At 29.0% G+C, this 21,509-nt stretch overlaps 1 protein-coding gene across 4 annotated transcripts in view; it reads left to right on the forward strand.

The window, feature by feature from the left end:
* sona (sol narae metalloprotease) overlaps window positions 1-21,509 on the forward strand; it is a 100,932-nt gene that overhangs the window by 44,792 nt on the left and 34,631 nt on the right. For all 4 annotated transcript variants that reach the window (XM_088201319.1, XM_088201318.1, XM_088201317.1 and 1 more), the window contains exons 3-4: window positions 5,577-6,200; window positions 16,489-16,587. In XM_088201319.1, coding sequence (XP_088057445.1) covers window positions 5,577-6,200; window positions 16,489-16,587 — 723 coding nt within the window. The remainder of the gene's footprint in view (window positions 1-5,576; window positions 6,201-16,488; window positions 16,588-21,509) is intronic.

Consider the following 21,509-nt stretch of genomic DNA (forward strand, 5'->3'; position numbering starts at 1 on the left):
ATTATATTTGGAACTTTATTATTTTCATAGAATAAGAATAGCAGTATAATTATATTATTAGTCTTAGTCTAAATTAATTATTTATAAAATCAAGTGCAAAATTAAATATATATTGAGCAACAAAGCAACTGATAACATATTTTAAGCTACTATAAAATTCACCTAATTTGGCTACAAATTGTCTCATTAAATCATTAAATCTCACGTGGGTAAATCGCGATTCATCAGCGATTCAACAGGGCAACTATAAAGTGTTTTACTTTTCAATCTTCCAGTTGATCACTCTGTAATTAATTTATTTACTAATTTACTAAGTCGTTTCTCTAGTCTTTCTCAGCCATTTTCAAGCTTTTATGAATAAAATGTTTTTTTGTCCCTTTTTGATTTTTATAAATCCTATTTGCTACACTCTGTCAAAAGATTGACTAATATCCTGGTAAGTTACTAAGCAATTTTCCTCTCTTGTAGATTTTTTAAATTTTGGTGGCTTGGGATTATCACAGCTTTTCAAGCATTTTTGATAGAATAGGCAATATTATAATTGGCCTGTAAGATTTTACGTCTCCTGGGTTCTTTCCTGGTTTCAGAATAGGCATAACCTGTACCATATTCTATCGTGTTTTTTATACATAGTTAAGTGCCTAGTTTGTTCCACGCCCTATTCATTACAGACTCGCAAATTATATTTTAACATTAGCTCACACTTAATAAACAATATCTAAATCTACGATTAATTTCGCGCTCTGTTAATCATACAAGCCACCGTCGTATACATCTAAATATATTATAATTATGATTAAACACACACGTATTGTTTTCCGCGATTATCACACATGACTAACACAGGAATCGATTATTTTATATAAAACGTGTGGTACGAAGGTTTACAATAATTTATATAACATCAATCAGGCGAGTGACGCAAGCCATAGTCTCCAGACGGTGCTTTATCATTTTGTTACAAAAGTCACTAATAGATGTGTCGCAGTATTACAGTAAAGTGCAATGGGAGCATTGCGGTGCGAATCCGAACCGTGAAGATCTTAATTGTTCATCTTATATCGCAATTGTTGCGCACTCTGATGGTAATTCGTCTTCTTTTTCGTTTGAGAAACGGATTTGTCGCAAATGTCGCATGGATGGCTGGGATGTCGGTTGAGTTGCGAAAGTGGAGTTATTTCATATCTTTTTTTAAATATATAAAAAATAGGCATAATTAGAGTAGAATAATGCAATAGGAAATACAGTCGATCTGTCTACGGTTAGCGGAGCGGACGATAGTTTTTGCGCAAATGTCGAATTTGATTGCAAAAACGAAAATGGTAATTTTAGGACTTTTTTTATTTAAAGATATAATAAAAATACTTGCAAAACTTCATGCACTATTTTTCCCATTGATTATAATAAATGTTTTTATTTGTTATTGTATTTTAAAAATACTGATTGAGGAGTAAAATTGTAATTGTATTTTGTATTTTGGTATTACTTTGAACTATCTTTAGAACACCATTTATTTATTTTACAGCATAGTCACTTTATACATTAAAGCATTGTGAGACTTCATAGATTCAACGCCATGAAAGAATCAAGCCTGCTCTCTTTTTTGCACCCAATGCACACCCAAATTTAAGGTGTTGATCCCACATTAAAAACTGTTTAAGAAATGTCTCGGATTGAACATGTTTGTTGCTTTTTCTTCTAATAAATAATATTAATTGCTAATAACTGGCATTAAGTATTTCTACTCGTCTGGCGCATGTACTTAAAACAAGTTTTTTCATTTCAACGCCATAGAAGAATATTTATTGACATAATCTTAAATAATTTTTATTTAAGGTTTCTACTCAATGTTTTTGATTACATCTCGCATTCCAATTTAAATTTGGTTGCATTTCGTAAGACCATTTTTTCTTCAGAACCAAATTTTATCCCAGATTACATTCTGAAAGGATGCAAGTCTTGTATTTTGAACCCTCTTCGATTTATATTTAATTTAATTTTTAGATCCTCCTGTTTTGCAGAGCTGTGGAAGTGCTCTAAGGTCAACTCAATTCATAAAACTTCTCGGCTTAAAAATTGTAATATATTTTATACTTTTGGCAATCGTGAAGCATTAGGTTAACCTATCAGGTCACGGTGGTCATAATTTTATTGAATAAATTTAAAAAAATAGTTCTAAGGTCACAGGGTCTTCTTTTTTTATGAAAATAATACCTTCCTTCTTTGATTGAATATATTTATCAATAAACACGGCCACTTAAGACACGTGTTACAAGCACATCGTTGCTGAAAATGAGCTTTGAAACATCACGAATTTTTTTTTTTCTCCATATATTCCAAATTATTATATTCTAAAATATTACACAAATTTGCTACTAGGGAAAGGCTAGTTTTTTGATAAAAAAAATTCACCCAACTATATTTAAGCAGCACTATATTCGGTGACCAATATTTTAAAACCTGTGTTTGAGTTCCTTATCAACATTAATGTTTTCAATTTCTATCGTTCCTAAGAAATTAAAATTTTTAATTATTGTATAATAATAATGATAATTCAGATCAATTATCACAGATTAGGGTTTCTAAGATTTTCCGTATCTCATATTCGATTGCAAGCTTTAAGCTTGTGTCTAACTACTTACTTGTAGGTATTGATTATCTTAACCCCGTTATAAAGCTTATATGCAATAATTTAACTTACAATATAATTATAATTACACAAATATTAATTAGATGTATGAATATGAATATGTTTTGCAGAGTGATAAGAATGACCATTGCCTCACACTGTAACAAGTATTAGTATGGTTATCACTTTTTAAATAAAATTTTAAAATGTTTTTGACCAGGTATTGCAACTCACACAAAAAACAATACATAAGGACGAAATAGCGTGGTCCAAAACGTCTCAGACTAGTAACTCTGAGGTTGTGGGTTCGAGCCTCGGCAACGGTACTCGAATTTTTATTTATAAAAATGTGCTATTAATAATAAAAAAACGGTCCCAGCTGCGGTGACATCTATTGATTATCAATTGTATAGCACATGATAATTTATAATTAATAATATAGATGTCACCAATTACCAGACTTTCAGTCTAGTGGTTAATACTTACTTGTAAGTATTCATTATGTCCGGTTGACTTACTCAGTTGGTACAGATTTGCCCGTTGTAACGCATTGGGCTTACGTCTGGCAGGTTACAACGGAAGATTTATCAAAAATAAATAATAAATATCATAGCAATAAAATTACAAAAAGCACATTGCTCTAATTGTTACAATTAAAACAGTTTCAGCAACTAGTGACCATTATTTAAAAAAATAAGACATATATAAATAAAATTATTTTATTATAAAAAGCAGTTTCATGTTTATTATCATATTAGTATAACAAACATAAACAATAGTTTGAGAAACTTTACTTTAGTAACGCGTTAAATTAGCAAAAAAAAAACACAGTTTGCATTTAAAATATATTACACTAATTAACAATTTACTTTGTTTATATATTATCAAAAAATATTATAAAAAAATTTAAAATACATTTTTTAACAATTATTATTGTAATCATTAGATAATGCCTCTGATAGTTCTTAATATATTAACGTTAATTGTACAATAGTAACTTATTATTCTAGTTTCATTTAAATATCTGCTGAGTAAAAGTCTTTCCTATTTTACGTCAGTTCCTTATTAAAATTTTAAAACAAATTAAGGCTTATACATATATTTTTATTTAGCAATTACTGTTGCCATAATTAAAGCACGTATTTATTAGTTGTAACTACATATTCTTCGACTTTATTATTAGATGAACACCTTTCTCAATTTTTGTTAATCTTTTCTATACCAATTCACTAATTGCTAGACCAAATTATGATTTATGTGTTCCTTCCTTAATTAAAGTACAAATTCATTGCTTATGCATGTTTAAGGAACGTTTCAAATACTCGCTGTACAAAAATGTCGAAATTTCCAGTATGCAAGAATTTTACAATCCATGCTCTACCAAACTGTCGAAACGGCTATCTATACTATGAGTATGTATGTACCCATAAAAAGAGACACATTTGCAGAAGTCGCTTGGCAATAGACAACTTACGCAAACGTCCATATATTAGCGTCGTTTCCTCGTTTGTCCACATACGAAAACATTCGATTGGCTATAATTAAGAAGTTCTCGAGCAGACAAGACAGCCTTGAAGGGGTGATTGACATAAGTGTGTTTTGGTACACAATTTTTATCATCTTCCGAGGTCAAATTGTGTATCGAAAATGTTAACGTTTTAAATTGGATTCAATGTAACGGTATCATATAGTAGTTGCACATCACACGGGGTAGGATGATTTTATTTTGTATATTTTTTTCTTAAGAGTTGCTCGTCGGACGTTTCGGCACGCAAAAAGCAGGTTTGATTCTTGCATCCATCACTGGATTGCTTCCTGTTAAATCGGCCTGATCAACGGACCGTTATCTGTTTGTAAATCGGCATGTTTTGTAACTTAACAAGCCGCTGTTTATTGTTTTTATACGAGCGCCAATTTTTATTTCGGCATAATACATAACGCATTATGGGTCACGACGGCGTAACTGTTTTGCGCGTAAAAGTTCGGCTGATGGTATACTACGAACGAGTTTTTTGTTAGAACAGTATTTGATGCCATCGGAAGTTAGTGAATAAAAAAGTTAAACGGCAACCTAGTTGAATATCGTTGGTTTTAAATGTAGGTTTAAATCATTTCCGATTATTATAAAAATATTTAACAATATACATTTATATTTCGTTTTCATATAATGCACATTATTAAAAATAAATAATAGTATTTTACCTAAAAAAGTACAATTGACTTTTTAATGATAATAAACATTAAGATTACAAAGGTTAAATAAAAAAATATCGTGTCTAAACTTTTAGTAAGTGTAGGTCAATATTTAAAAAACCCTTAATTTAAAGCATTTGATTAATGAATTTATTAGGTAATTCATGTATCAGAATAAATAAAAATATAAGAAAAAAAATCAAGAAGGAAATGAAAAAAGTTTTTTTTTTATTGTATATATATATTTCAATACAATTTTCTAGATTCTTGAAATTAAATGATAAGTATTGAAATTAAATTATTTTATTATTATATGCATAAATGTATGTCTTATTTGATACTCTTAATTTTTTTATTAAAAATAGAGGGTACAATCTTTTATAAAATATTATAAAAAACATTCTTCAAGAGTAAGTATAAGTCAAAATCAGTTAGTTTAAAATATATTTTAACCATAGTATTTAATAAATTTTAAGTAAACCTCGTATGATACATAACTAACAAATTTTAATTTTAAATATATTACACAAATATTTATAAAACATTTCTTAACGAAAGAGGATGGTCTACTTTTTATCAAATAGCATTTTCATTAATCAAACGCATCGTTTACAATCTAATAAATTAGATACATATTCACAAAAAAATCACACTCTCAATAAAAGTAAACCTAAATCGTCCACGAGGTCATCGTTGCTATTTTGTAGGTCAATGCCATACAGCCAATTAATAATAATATTTTTTTATTTCCCAGATGCACAAACATATGACTCCCGATGAGCTTCGGACAGTGTTTCACGTCGAGCACCATTCTCTAGTTCCTGAATATCAACTGGTCCAATTGCAGCATCACATATCCAAGAGGCACATAATGGCACCACAAGTCACTTCCAATTCCGTCTTCTCCGGAAGTTCTAAGAAGTCCGCGCACGACAAGTTGACCAAGACTGACTTGTACAAAAATTCGCACAAGTTTGCAGACTTGAATTTGCGTTCAAATCAGCAGTTGGACGACTATGTGGTAGACGACGCTTTCGCTTCGTACGATAACGGCGACGATCAGCTCTTCTTGGAGGAGGACTCTTATCCAAATTCTAAAAGTGAAGACTCAACTAGTAGTAAGAATGTAGTTAGTGAATCATCATCGCCTAGTGCTAAAAGTGTAGATAGTGAAAGTGGCGGCATGGAAGACACGCTTCACGTGGATGAAACGTTGGAAGACAACGTGCATAAGATTAGGTTTAACGCCTTTGGAAGACCATTGGAGCTAAGACTGAAGAAAACTGAAGGACTGTTCAAGAAAGACGGACTCAAGATGTGGAATGTTGTTGGAAACGAGACGAATCCTACTGGAGTTGAGTTCATCGAGACTGAAGACGTAAGTTATTTTCTTTTATTTATAATACATACGTATATATTGACTCCTTAATAGTTAATAATATAGTGACTGACATAATCGTAGCTTAGAAATATTTTTTTATATTTTATAACATAAACTTTTAATATATATATTATATATATATCATCAAAATTTTATCTTTATATATAAATAATTATTTTTTTATGATTATATACTTGATATAGTTTTTTGGTTAAATACTATTAAATCTTACCTAAATAGAGCATATTTTTTCCTGAAGATGTACCAAATTAACTAAACTAAATTGAAGGATAAGTAAAATAAAACAAATAAAAATATGAATATCCGAGATTTGCTCAAAAAGTATCTGACCAAAATTTTTCGTTCGTAAATAAATAAATGTAAGCGATTCTAATGCAGATGCTTGATTTTTTCCTGCTTGCAGAAGCTGTCATTTTTTAAAAAGTGTTTTTGACATAAAAAACCATTAATTAGTGACAGCTAGAATTATAATAATGCGATATAAAAATAAAAATTATAATCTCCTGATGATACCAAAAATATTTTGGTGAAATATATCGAGACTGATACTCCAAGGACATTTTTAAATATATATATACATATATATAAAACGGTATTTATGCTCAAAGTTAATTTCAATTTATGTAAATGGATTCTTAAACCTATCAATAATTATAAAATATTAGGGTAAATACTCTAAGATATGCCATAAATATATACTGATCAAGATTATTTTGGCTTGCTGCATATTTAACCATCCAGTATCAAATATGAGCAGATTTAACTTAAAAAGGTACCATAAATTAAAATGAGTCACCATCATGACGTAAACGTAAAGGTTTTTCCATTAGGTTTTATACTCAAGCTTTAGTCCTAATTTTGTTGTGGTTTTATTTTTAAGTCTTGTTTTTTTGTAATAAATATTGTCATATGAATTTTTCAGAAATGCTGTTAAAATTGATACATAAAATGAGCAATAATCTAATTTATAGAGATTTTAAACTTTGCAAGTGGGTTGAAGGCCTTTCTAATTAATTGCCAAATTCATAGTTTCTTATCTGCTTATTCATCTCGATCTTAAATATTTCCCTTGACCTCTCATATATATAATAATATGTGTGACGACCTTAGCGAACAATAAATTAGTAATTTTTATTATTTAATAATATTTCCTGCTTTTAATATCATAAATATATTTTAGTACATTATGTATCTCAAGTATCTCAACTCAAGGCACCGTTTGTTGCGCAATAAATGCAATAGAAAGTTCAAATCCGGCTCATTAGAGCATTAAAGACTACAGATCGAATCACATTACTGCCATTTGATCTGCTTTTAATAATATTATAGCTGAATTTATGCTTTTAAAGAATAATTGAAACGTTTTGATATTGGACTTATCCTTTTATTCAATTAACTCGTTTTTTTGCAAGCGTTTAGTTAAGCCTTTTTTGGCAATCTTTTTATTATAACCCTTTTGACGTGAGACCAAAGAGGATTATGAGACTCGTGTGGGGTTCATATTTCGGTATGCATAATCGGATATGAGAATATGTTTATTACCATTCGAGTGCAGGTATAATCTGACGTGCTTGTATATTTGGGTTGTAATATAAGTAATGCGTATATTTTATTACTTTATCAAGCATTTGTGCGAGATCTGCGTAATTATTTTGGTTTATAAAGGTCCGACTTTTTATATATTTCAATAGAAATTTTTATATGTATACCTTCTGAATTCTGAGTTCAAAGACTCGCAGTTCGTTGATTTCTTTTATCAGACCTCCCGCAGTTTACGATCTGTATTGTTTATCGATGACATTAAATGTCGATTCGCGAATATCCCACGCACTTAAAAGTTTATCGTAACAAAACACAACATTGTCCCTCTTGCTTGTTCGCCATCGATCGGTCGGGCTTTTGAAATATTGTTCAATTAGCCCATCCTTCATGTCCGAAGCCGAAGATAGTGCTGTGATGCAAAAGCTACTCAAATGATGGATACCTAGGCGATGCCGAGGTCCGAGCCGTTTCGTAAACTTGCACTTTGCACTTTCGGAACCAAGTTCTTCTATGACACAATCTCGATGGATGCTCGCATGTAGAATGCCCACTGACCCAATAACATTTCATTCCTAAACATATAGCCGTTTTTTGTGTCCGTTTTAGAAAATGCTACAGAAATAATTATCATATTTTTATGGCTAGCGATCAATTTTTAAATTTATGTGTTGAAAAAAAAACAGTTGTTATGCATTTCAACATTGCTTGAGTTTTGGGTGAGGTAATATTTATTAGCGTGTTTTAGTTAAATTTGACCGCAATACGATATAGTGTGTGCGTCTTAATAAACTGTACACATATAATAATTTAGACATCACGCACTGGCCATAAACTTAACAGTGCCATTTACCAGTTATTGTACAGCATTCACTTTTAAAATATCATCTATTACTAGTAACTATAAAACTATCTAAAATACAATAGAAGTAAAGATGCAAGACTAGTAAAAATGGAATCATATTTTTATGTCTTGCCGTTTTTGCCATGGTTCTCATGACGTGACGGAGTTTGAAAATTATTATTGTAAGGTGACCTGACTTCCTCTTTTGGTCCTCCTCGATGAGGGAAGTATGGCATGGAGCGTTTTCTTGCAGGAGTTGGATGGTAGCGTGGTCTGTTTTTGAAAATATTTTCCATTAGGAATCCAACATTGAAATATAAATGTTACTATTCATACCAGATCCAGACCATAACGCTTCCGCCATAATATTTGACTTTGGGTACTACATAATCACTTAGATATTTTTCTCCGACTCTTCGATGCACGTGTACCAGGAGTCCCAAAAACTTAAAAAGGGGCTTAAAAAAGTATGATTATTTTAAAATAAAATATTTTTTTTTTATATCAACCAATTTTAGTTAAAAATTATCTTAAAGTTGGTTTCATTAGACCAAATGACTTTCGCATCTTCAGATGTCTAATCTCGGTGTTTTCGGGCCCACTCTAACCTTCGAGTTTTATTTATTTCTGAAAGTTGAGCTTTCTTCTCACCGTTCGCAAAAAAATGGATGGCTTGCAGAGGCTTCAGGAGCCAGCTTTGAAGAAATTTTTCTAAAATTTTTAATGGACTCGCGAACCATTAATCGATCTTCTTGGTCAGTTGTCTTTCGTTTTTTTTCAATTTTTAGCTTTGATTTATAAAAACCACATTCGTAGAACCGTTTCAAAGCATTTTTACTAATTTACGATATATGCAATATGCGAAAGCAATAAAATTATATTTGCTCTTTTAGTTTAACTTAATTCGCATTTTTTGTCATATTTTAAATGTGTATATAATTTCAAAATAAATTATTAAATTAAAAAAAATATAAAGACAAATTAAAACTGAAATCACGCAACCAAACATAACGGTTACTTAAACGAGACCTGCAATATTTAAAAAATTCAGGTGAGCAATTAGAAACGACAAATTTCTTTATATAGCTCTTAAAAGTACCTGCTAAAATATTTCTGTTAGACTATGCACTTGTTAAGAGTTACATACCATTTTATGGGGTGCCCCATTATAATGGCCAAGACTGTATATACTGAGTCGTAATAAAAAGGAAAATTGTGTGTCATATTATATATACAATAATAAGCAAAAATTATAAATTTTACATTACTTTGGAAACTTGAATTCATAATCGTCCAGTAAAAACTATTTGAAAAATTCCTCTCTTTTTTGTAGTTATATGTAGATCAAATATAAATATATTTTTCCCTTTCTTCTTATTTTTGAGTCTATTATTGAATTGCATAGTATTTTTCTAGGAAATACTTTTCTTTTTATGCAGATTTTTTGGATTTCTCAAGAATTATTTTATTCTAATATACATATAATTGAGTAAACCTTATTGTAAGTTGCATATTAAAAAGTTTAAGAAATACTACTATGCAACATATTCCAAGTATTATACTTTGATATTAATTTTCCGGTATATTTCAATTTTTTTCTTTCCAACTCAGTTTTTGCACAATATGATAATAAATATAATTTGCGTTCAAGACATTGCATTATTGCATATTATTACTATCAAGCGATTATTTAATTTGGATAATAGCGTTTTGTATAATAAATCATCGTTACATCAACTCGCGCATTAAAAATAAATAAAATTTAAACACTACAATACATAAATATTCATACAATAATTAGTAAACCTAACTAAAGACGTTTGCGTTTATTTATGAATATTATTAAAAGCATACTTTCACTCGAGCGCATAATAAGCACTGCTATTACAGTTCCCTCGTATATGAGTTTGACATTGTATGCAAATTTTCGCTCAGCGTTATGATCTGTTAAAGATACGTTATTATGAATTTGCTCTTATGAGTTCGACGCTCTATCGTCTTCTATAGGAATGCGTGATAGTAGAAGCTCTTCAGTTTGCGACTTTCGTTGTGTAGACTAGACTGACCAGGTCGTGACCACGTTCAAGCGAGACTAGGTCAGGAAACGAAACTTTTGCGGTTGTAATAGCATCGCAACGAAGAGCTAATGAAATCGATACCGTTCGCAACCTACGACTGCCTCTGTATATACTAGAATGCACGTGAAATCACTTTCGATCTTATTCGGACGCTGAGATTTTTATTTTGACACGTATTACGGTTGCTTAATGGAGCTTACGCATTCGTGATTTTATCGAGATAAATATAGTACCTACAATATTTTCGGGGAATTATCGAATTGCGTTAAATATGTACATTCAGTATATGAAACATTGCTTTCAATTGATCTAGTGCAGTATCAACTAACAATAAAATATTCAATTTTAGGTTAATGAAACGGTAATGAAACCAGTCCATGATCTTCTATTAGATTTTTATTAAACAGTTTGTAGTGTTTTAGAAATGTGTGTTTGTAGTTTGTGAGAAAAACTGTGGTTTTATTTTGCAATTTTTGGTACTATTTATACTAAATAGTAGCGTTAGCCTATTTTTAGATTCTCTAAAACATAATCAAGATTATCCAAGTTAAGATATGTATGATAGATCTGCCATATTTTTCTTTGACTCTCTTTTATCTCTATTATCGTGCTAGAAACTATACACTATTTTTTATAAATACATCACAACAAAACAATGCGTAGCGAAATGAGGTTTTCATTTTTTCTTTAACATTATTTAATCAACAATGATTGTAAAAGTTATTATATATTTTTATTATTAACTTATTAACTTTCATCTCACACATTATGTATGTTTTTTTATTTATTTTATTATAAGAAAGTCCTTTCTTTTATTAAATTTATTTAAAAATATACTTCAATTAAAAATATTTTATTGGCGTAAAAAACTTCAACACTAAGATTTTAATCAATCTGATAAACACGCAGATATGTTCATGTACACATACAAAAATAACGAGCTACTGAAAAATATTTTTATATGAAAGTCTTGTATCCCACGGCATATATTTTTGTTGTAAGCAGGAAATTCTTTAAATCAATTTTGATATTCAAAACCTTAAAAAATTAGATTTACTTCAACATGCGAGATTCTTGTCAAATCGTCAGTACCGGAAGCACGAACTTTCCTCTGAGGAAATTCACCATCACGTTCACTTTTGTTCGTAGGTCTTAGAACGCCTACCGTTCTCCGTAAATCGCCTTCCTACTTCCTCGTTATTACGATTGCAGGAGTGCAATTTTAAGAATCCAGCACTTTCGAAAGGGTATCGAGTTACTTTGAATCGTTCTGTCGCCAGCTCGTTCTATTGACCTCACCTATTTACCTTTCGCCGGTGTAACACTATTTCAACAGCCACAATTTAACGCACGACCTTTAGAATCATATAAAAATTTACCTCAAATCGTTTATATAACAATATAACATTTGTAATATAAATAAACAATTTACATTTCAACATAATTAATGCGCAAATTAAAACGTTGTATCAAAGTCTTTTTTTTATACGTTTGTATATCAAAGATGATATCGCTTATTTATTGATTATTTTATTAACAAATTTTTGACCCGTATGCAAAGCTGCACGTACGCAATTTCTAAACTTTATAATTAGATATTTAAGTACAAGATGCGATCATCAATCGATGCATTGCAATACAATTCAATTGACCCATTGAACCATTCAATGAAGTTGTGTAAATAATTAATTTAATGTATTTGTTATTAATTAATATTTTGCTTTAATTAAATTGATGTAAATTTTGTTATTTAATTGCGCAGGTGCCTTATCTTCGTACCATTTATTATAAAATACTGCTAATAAGATTCGTTAAACGATCTTTTGCCTTCGATAAGATCTCAACTCTGTCGGATTATTTCTACTCGATTACATTCAAATATTGTTATTCAACGAGTTTAATATATTTTGAGTTTTATTTATGTGCATATTTTATAATTACGTATTTTTCTTCGCCAACATATAAAAATACATAAAGACTTTTATGTTTGTATTTTTCTATATACGTGTGTCGTGACGAGAAGCTCGGAAAGGTCATCACACCGACAGTTATGAATATTTATTTATTCGATTGTGGAAAAGCAATAAAGTCCCACGATAAATACGCTAAATATATTTAGGGTGGAAAATTTTGTATTTTTATTGAGACGGTTTAATTGGGGGGTTATTGCGATGAAAATAAAATAAAAATACGCGAGAGCCCAAATGCGGTTAATGACACGGGCCCAATCAAAAGGGTCGGCGGCAATTTGCGCATTCCCAAATTTTGAAAATTACCATAAGCCTTGTTAGGGACCTTTCTAAGAAACGAAATTTGTCATTAATACATACGGTGCTGAATTTATGGCTTAAAATAAAAATCACGCCAGGGAATCATCGCGTTATTGATAAAAAAATATTTAGCGACGCAACTGAATTATACACTGCCTTTACGAATAATAAATTGCATTTTTTATATATTTATTTACCACATGCCCTTCAACGCTTGACTTTCTAACTGATATGAATAAAATATTCTTTCTTTGTATTACACACATACACAATAACACAGCGACCTTAAATAAGAATATGTAATAAATTAATCTCCCTACCTTTTTCTGGATATATAAAATTTATTAAATATTAAAAAAGATATTATTGAATAAAATATAAACCTATGTAATAAATAAACACAATTTTATTATTATATACTATATTCATATCCGTATAAATAAAAATAGCAATCAGGTTTCGCGCTTCCTGCGCATCGATGTCTTTTCCTAGCGTTTAAAAGAATAAAGACATTTTCTCAAACATTTAGATATTATCTCTGAATATCGATGAAATTAATACAGTTTTTTATGTTAAAAATCTCATATTAAATAAGCAAAAAGTAGTTATGATCATATGATCTTATCTATACTAAAACCGGTAAATCTTGATGAGACGTAAAAATAGACATTTAACACGTTTTATATTTATTTAAACAAAAGTACAGATAAATTAATGCAAATCATATTTTCACATATCCTTTTAAGCATTGAGGATAAGTTAAATAAATTATATAAAAAACATACAACGGCATAATACGTGCATCTGATTACTATAGCCTCTTTGTCCGACGAAAGCGCTTTGTTGCTGATTATCTTTGTTTTAAATTTATCAGATAATCACGTTTTCGTGCGTTACCCAATCGTGGCAATTCTCATTGAAGTCAATATTGAAATGATACAGATTTCGTTGGGCAATAGTGAAATGCCACTTTCGCTTTTGCCGATATTTTATTTTCATTGTGCAAATGTTTTGTATTAATATGCTGGTTTAATTGTTGTTGACGTCGACCGAAAGAGGCAAATCCTTGTTTTTATACGTTGACGATCAGCTGACTGTTGAACCGGATCCTTAAAAAATATATTATACATACAACGGAGAAGATTAAATTCGATGTTTATTGCCGAGAGGACAGGAGAACGTGTAACGGACGTGACATAACAATCGACACATATAATCATTTAACAGCATAAATCAGTAAAATTTTAAATAGATGAGTAGATTTGCTGTGTCATTATCTTTTATATAAAACTGTAATAAATATTAATAATAAATTAAAAATCTATTATATAAGGTTAAGGATAAAATTTTTTTTTATCAAAACAAGTTTTAGAGCTCAACTTTATTTAAAACAATTAAAAAATATATATGATAATATGTAAGAATAAAACAATGTTTACAATAAATTGTGCAATATTTTTTTTGCTTAATATGGTCCAAAGTTTAAATAAAAACACTTCCAGAACCAGATAAATTTATTGCACTTATTATTATATTATGATTTATTTTATTAATGTAATATTTAATTATTTTCAAGATCTTATTTTTATTGTATTTATAAAATTGATCAATATAAAAATATTAATGACAATTTTTTTAGTTGTGGTGCAAATTTGAGCCCATGTGCTTTTCCATAGAAGAGATGAAAAAAATCTAGGATAGTTTTATTAATCCGCTGTTTTTATGTCAAAGAAATGTATACCTTCCATTCTGGAATATAAGAAGCAACCCCGCCTATTAAGCTGTTTTTAGATATTTTTTTGTATTTTTTCACCTTGACGTCAAACGTAGTGGCTTATATTAACCAATTACTCTCATCAGCGAATATGACTTTTTCTCAATCAAGAACAGTCTAGATTTTGTATCGAATAGATAATTTCATGCATGTTAGACGCATTTATTTGGTCAATCTGCGTACACCCTTTTTCCTAAGGGTTATCCACGTTTGTTTCTTTATTGCTAGACGAGTGATATAAATCGCTAACGATTGACCTGGAAAACCTAAGTTGAAATCCTATATGGACCATTGTTCTTTCATTTTAATTGTATCTAGGAGATCGGAATTAGTGACTGTATTCTAATTATAATTGCGTTCGATCATCATCTCGATATTTAATTAAAATCGAGCAAGGTATTAAAAATGCTCTAATAATGAGCTACTTCAGCTACTTACATAAAAAAAATCTAAAGCTTTTATGCCTATCATGTAAGTACATCTGTATTATCAATCGATTTTCATCAACGGTAGTAATTTTTATCTTTAAACAACTTTGTTGCGGCAATTTTATTTAAGAAGTTTTTAAACTGATGATTGACTATAATTTACCGACTGTTAAACTTTACTTGTAGATAAGTTAATTAACAAACGCATGTTTTTCTTTATTTGCTATTTTAATTTTATAAATCTATTTACCATAAAAGCAGACAGTAAATTTGCTTGAAAAATACTTAAAAATAATATAAACTTATCCTTAAATAAGCGATAAAATCAACCTTGGATTACGGATATATTTTAAATTCCTATGATTTCGAGACAGGATGCGTCTTTTGCACACTACTTTTAATTTGGATACTTTATAATAACATATTTATGATTGGCTCTAAAATTATTTTTATAAATAAGAAAAATACTGGTACTATTATTTCTCATTACGATGCGCAAAAAAATATTTATAATATATAGGTAGTGTAATAGTTATGTGTCTAAATGCTATTTAAGATATAGAGAAATATGTAATATTTTTTAATACTAAAGAAAATAACGATACATTTTAAAAATATAATTAAAAGGGTATTTAATTAGAAATAATAACTCAGGCTAATATACTAAAAACTTTTACTAAAAAACATTACTTTTACATATAAAGTGTTTTGAAATAGGAAATAAAATATTTATCCACTTAAATAAAATATCATAAAGATATTATTATATATATCTAATTTCTCTAAACAATAATAAAAAAACAAGTTTATGTGCACGACTACTGTAAAGCGGCTCATAAATTTTTGCCATAAATATTTAAGAACATTATATAACAAACCGTACTACAGTAGTTTGAGCGCGATTAGAAAATCGATCAAAAAAGCTGCAACCGTAACAGTTTCGCAATTTATATGAATCAGATTGATCGTTGATTTTTGTGAAGCAGATACAATACAAAAACTGGCTTTGTAAGATCGAATTAAAATAAAACGAAAATCGTGTGAATTATTGAAATTCGCCATCGGACGGAACCGGTATTTGCGGATTTTTCTCTGTGACATTTGTTTGTACAAGAGCGTCTGCGAGAGATGAAACCAGAATTTCTCTAACGTGCGGAAAACTTTTAATACCTATGTATGTATATGTGTATTTATAAATAAATGAATATACAGATTACCGGTTTTTTGTATATACATCATCCATCCTCATTGCGATGATGTATGAACGTTTTCAATAATGGGGTCGGAGTTGAACACAATATTTATTAATTTGCATTTTTTTTAATTTACAGATGGGACCTGAATCCGATCACATTGGAGAAACGTATCAAGATGAAGACACCCAAGCGGCTTTGGTAATCAGGCGAGATCCTCATCAAGGACTTTTGGTGGTGAGTTGAAAATTCAATTTAATGCAATTCAGTTTATTATTAAATGAGCCGAATGTGTAAATTAAAAATATTTTTAGCGCAATCAAACCAATTATCACTCGCGTGCCATGTTAACAACCTTCTCGCGGTGTATGTACTGTAGGAAGTCGTGTAACTGTGCCAAGTACAGGCACATACGAGTCATTATCCGATGTTTATCTAATAGCATCATGGCAATAATTGAATTCCGTTAATTTAAATGTTCATTAATGACATAAAAATGATTAATATATTTTCATTTTTCATAACTGTTTTTTTATAACGAACCTTTAGATGAAAATAACTTATTAATGACACTTTGATATAAAAATATCACATACAAAATAGCAAGTTCTTATAAAAAAGTGTCGCAAAAAATGTACTTAATGCACATAAAATTATCTCTACTATTATGTTTGTAAATCTTTCGGATAAGAAAGTGAACGTAAATAAAATAATAAAAAATAACCATGGGAATAGAACAGAAAATATAAAAATGTAGAAGCTCTATTAGTGTTTCGAAAATTATGAAATTGCACTTTTAATATAGAATATATGTATACCCAGATCAATTTTATTAACTAATAACTTAACTGAACGATATACCATAGGTTTAAGTTAATTTATAATTTCTGAGTTTTTAAATTTCTATTATCTGGGAGATAGGAATAGTGTTTATTACATAAATATAATTTCGATCGACCATCACACGTGATGTTTTCTTAGATATATTTAATCTTACGGATGAATATTGTAAGGAATAATACAAATAAAATTGAGGATAGTGACATATTTGTATTGTAACTTCTAGTTTAAAATTATCAAAATTGATTTCACTAAAAATAGATTTTGATTTCAGTCTGCTGTACTGCAACTACTTAGTTGTTGCGCATTGGGCTAACTATTTATAAAATATTTATTAATAATTATCTTTAGAGCGTTCTACAGAGATATTTATGTTTTTTATTTATATATTAAATCCATAATTATTAAAACGATGGAACTTTATAGATTTGTACTTGCGATTTTTATTCGATAATCATTGACATTGACTCAAACTAATGATCTAATATTTTATTAATCGTAAATATAATAATAAAATTTATAAAATATTATTATTATTAATTATTATAAAAAACACTTATAAAGCCTACAATATTGTATGTCTATATCTATTTCACTTAAAATTTATGTTTTTTATTACTATGTATAATCATTATATTGGCACCTAAACAACTTTCAATAATATTTTGATCTAAGAAATAATCGAGAAATTCCTCCACGGCGCTTCTCATTATCATTCAGCGAGACAACTCAATTGTCAAAGCACACTCTTGTGACACAAACATTAAATTTCATAACTTCTTGCACACAATCTTCAAGGCCATCGCGCATATTTCGCAACGTTTCTTTGTGGCATTAAAAAAAGATCTGAAACAGTGGAACAGATAACGCGTGATGTATTATCTGCGCGTAACGATTTATGTTAACATTTTTAGGTCAACTCATACCGTAGTTAGCAGGAAAACGTTACTTTTTAACGTACACACAATCAAAGGCAGTTGGCATCGTTTTTATTGTGTTGTTTAATAAGGATTAATCGATGTATCGGTCGATTTGAGCGATCGCATTAATCTTGCGGTCGAATTCCATTCTAATCCTGTTCGCGTGTATATATTATACTAGCATTATTTATCTGTTTAGATAATATTGATAAATTTCAGATTGTGTGTGGTATTAAAAATAAGCTCTTTCAGATCTTGTTTGGTTTTAAAAAAAAAATATTGTTGTATAAATGGGATGATTGCAAATCATAATAGTGTAAAGTTCAAGGCAAGCTTTTTAAGCTTCCGCAATGTAATTTTCTCATGGTTTTGTATAAATATTTTATACTATAACATTAAAATAGAAAAAAAATTTAGACTATCCTAGACATTAATATTTATTGTAAAATTTATTTATTTAACAATAAAAAACTGTTGTTATTAATAATTTATATACACAAGATTTTTTCTCCATTTTCTCACAATTGAATCAATCATTACGCTATAGTGTAGTATTTCCAACAATAATTGACAGTAATTGATGTTCGCATGATAGCTCAACATCACGAAACGCCAGAAAAAATATTCGAAGTTGACAACGATGAAGTTATTAATTAGTCAATCCATCATCAATTAAGATTGATTGAGCTGAAATTTTGTAAAAAAATATATTAAGATAATTGTTATTGCGTTTAAATTTGGTAATTACCATATAGCAATGTACAAATATATATTTTTAATTTCATACATGATATGAGAGTTGAACATCCACATAAATAAAAACACTTCTCAAATCAATTATATACGGAGCCTTATAAGTGTCACTGAAGCATTTTTAATATGCAATTTGCTCCGGCGTGAACCTCTTAATTTGATCAATGGTTGTTATTTTCGGTTGATTCGGTCGTTAACATTGAATTAAAAACACGATAAAGAATCCCCGTGAACAGATTTTATATCTGATTGTGGTCTAAAATGCTTTGGGACAATGGCCTAGCGGCTCCTTGACCCACTTGGGCTACACTTTGACAATTAGTGCGTTGAAGAAAAAATCGCACAGACCGCGAAACTGTGGCTCGATCTTTGATTCTAATGCCCCATTGTTAAACGACCGGAAGATATCAACAACATATAAGAATACGGCATTGGAATCCAAATCAGATTAGGTTCATATAAACTCATTATCATGTGGTTTAATTACAACAGTTAAACAGACACATATAGGTCAGTTTGCTTATAATATTTATTAATGCATTACTATAGATATTCAGAATGTAAATATAAATGGCTAGATTATATATAATTTTTACGGTTTTGACTAGGTGTAAATGTATGCTGCTGAAATTACAAAATTATATTGTAAATATAAAAAGACAAGTAGTGATGTTCGTGATAAAGAAAGACGTGAAATATTATTTTTACTGGTGAATAAATTTATGCAAAATGTATTGAGACATATCTGAAATTTATATATATACTTTTCAATCATAACTTGTGTATCAATAACAAAATATTTCTTAACTTATAATTACTTTCTAAAAAAAAAGTTAATAGTGATGAGACAATCAAATTTAAGACCTAAGATACAGTTGAAATAAGTCGAACTTCTTTGTCGCTTCCTTCCTCATTGCGAGGGTCATGATAAATTATATCAATTATGTCTACTATGGTTAAGTCAGTTGCAGATTTTATTTGGATTGTTTTCTTTCTCTTTTTCGTTCTTTCAGACCAAAACTAGATTTTCAAAATCGTTGTATTCTCTCGGAAAAATGAATGCCTATATTAGTCATATTTTTGACAGTGTTAAATGCCATTTTAATATTAATCAGACTATATATTTTTTCTCCAAATTGTCGTTTTATATCCCGGAAATAAATAATTGTTTATCATATTTTGACAGTCTATCCTAAATTTACAGTTCCTGACTGATTAAAAGATTTTTTTTTTTTTTTTAGTGCAACAGTTATTAAGTTTAACATTTTGTGCAAAATACATATATTTCTTCCTTGAGGTTTTTTATGTATGAATTTAATTGAATGAAACTAAGTTTTATTTTGAGTCTGTCTTAAATTTACAGCTCCCGGATGATTAAAAGATTGGTTCTGTTCCTTTTTTTATTTTTTAGACCAAAACTAGCTTTTCCAAATTGTCGTTATATCTCTGGTAAATACATTTAAAGAACAGAAATTCATATATAAGCTATATTTTTTCAGTCTGTCTTAAATTTAGAGTTTCTGTATAATTGATTGATTGGTTATCTTACCCTTTCTCATCATTTCAGAACACAAATAAATCCAAAGAAATGGAATGCCTAAAAAAAGTTATATTTTTGACAGTCTGTCTTAAAATTAGAGCTTAAAGATAATCAGGGATAGTTGAAACATTGGTTCTCTTTCTATATATCGTATTTTTAAATTATTTTTTTAATTGTCGTATAATTGGGAAATTAATTAAAATAACAGAAGTGGTTAAGGCATATTTTTTAGTCTTGTCTAAAATTTATTGCTTTCGATGATTGAAAGATTAGCCATATTTTTGTATATGATTTTCCAACCTCCATATTTTTAGTACTGATTCTTTGTATCTCCTTTTTAGTTTGGATTTCACAAGAAACATTAAAGAAACAAAACTGAATCATATTAATTTACACTGTTGCGATTACACACTTTTTTTAATATTTTATTCGACAGATATATCATTGAAACTCAGAACATCTGATTTCATGTTCATTTTGTACTCACACCAAAAATTACCAAATCGAATCGATCTATTTTATTCTGGTCTTGTAGCAATGTTCAATTGAGATAACTCATCATAAATACAATACATTATTAAGAACATAGTTTTTTGTAGTAGTCAAGGATAAATAAATGTTAGACATGAATAAGTTCAAAAGTCATAATGCCTTTGTAAATATATTTTTAGTGCAATATTTTGTGCAAAATATATTTAATCTGATTTTAATTAAATGATATTTTATATTTATACAGAATTTTTTTAAATTTGCTTACGTTCAGCATAAGTGTCATTAAAAAAATTAACATGAAAATTTATCGATAAAGTCAACTTATTCACGCATGTGAATTGCTATAAGTGTATGTTACATATCTAATTTCATTTAAGTTTGACTATTACAACTGCTTTTATATTGACATCTTACTATTTATAAAATAAATTTTAAAGTCTTCGAAGTTTATAAAAATGTGTCATAAAAACATTTAAGCAGGATAAAAAATGTTATAAATAATATATTTTTTAATAATATTTACGTTGTGAATATAGATTTATACATTGAAACCAATAATTTTGTATAAATATTTCGAAAGCAAAAGTGTTATTTGTGGGTAGCCCTTTATTAGG

The sequence above is a fragment of the Plectrocnemia conspersa genome, unplaced genomic scaffold (genome assembly GCF_051122295.1).
Source record: "Plectrocnemia conspersa isolate PC_06_02 unplaced genomic scaffold, ASM5112229v1 ptg000013l, whole genome shotgun sequence".
Lineage (NCBI taxonomy): Eukaryota > Metazoa > Arthropoda > Insecta > Trichoptera > Polycentropodidae > Plectrocnemia > Plectrocnemia conspersa.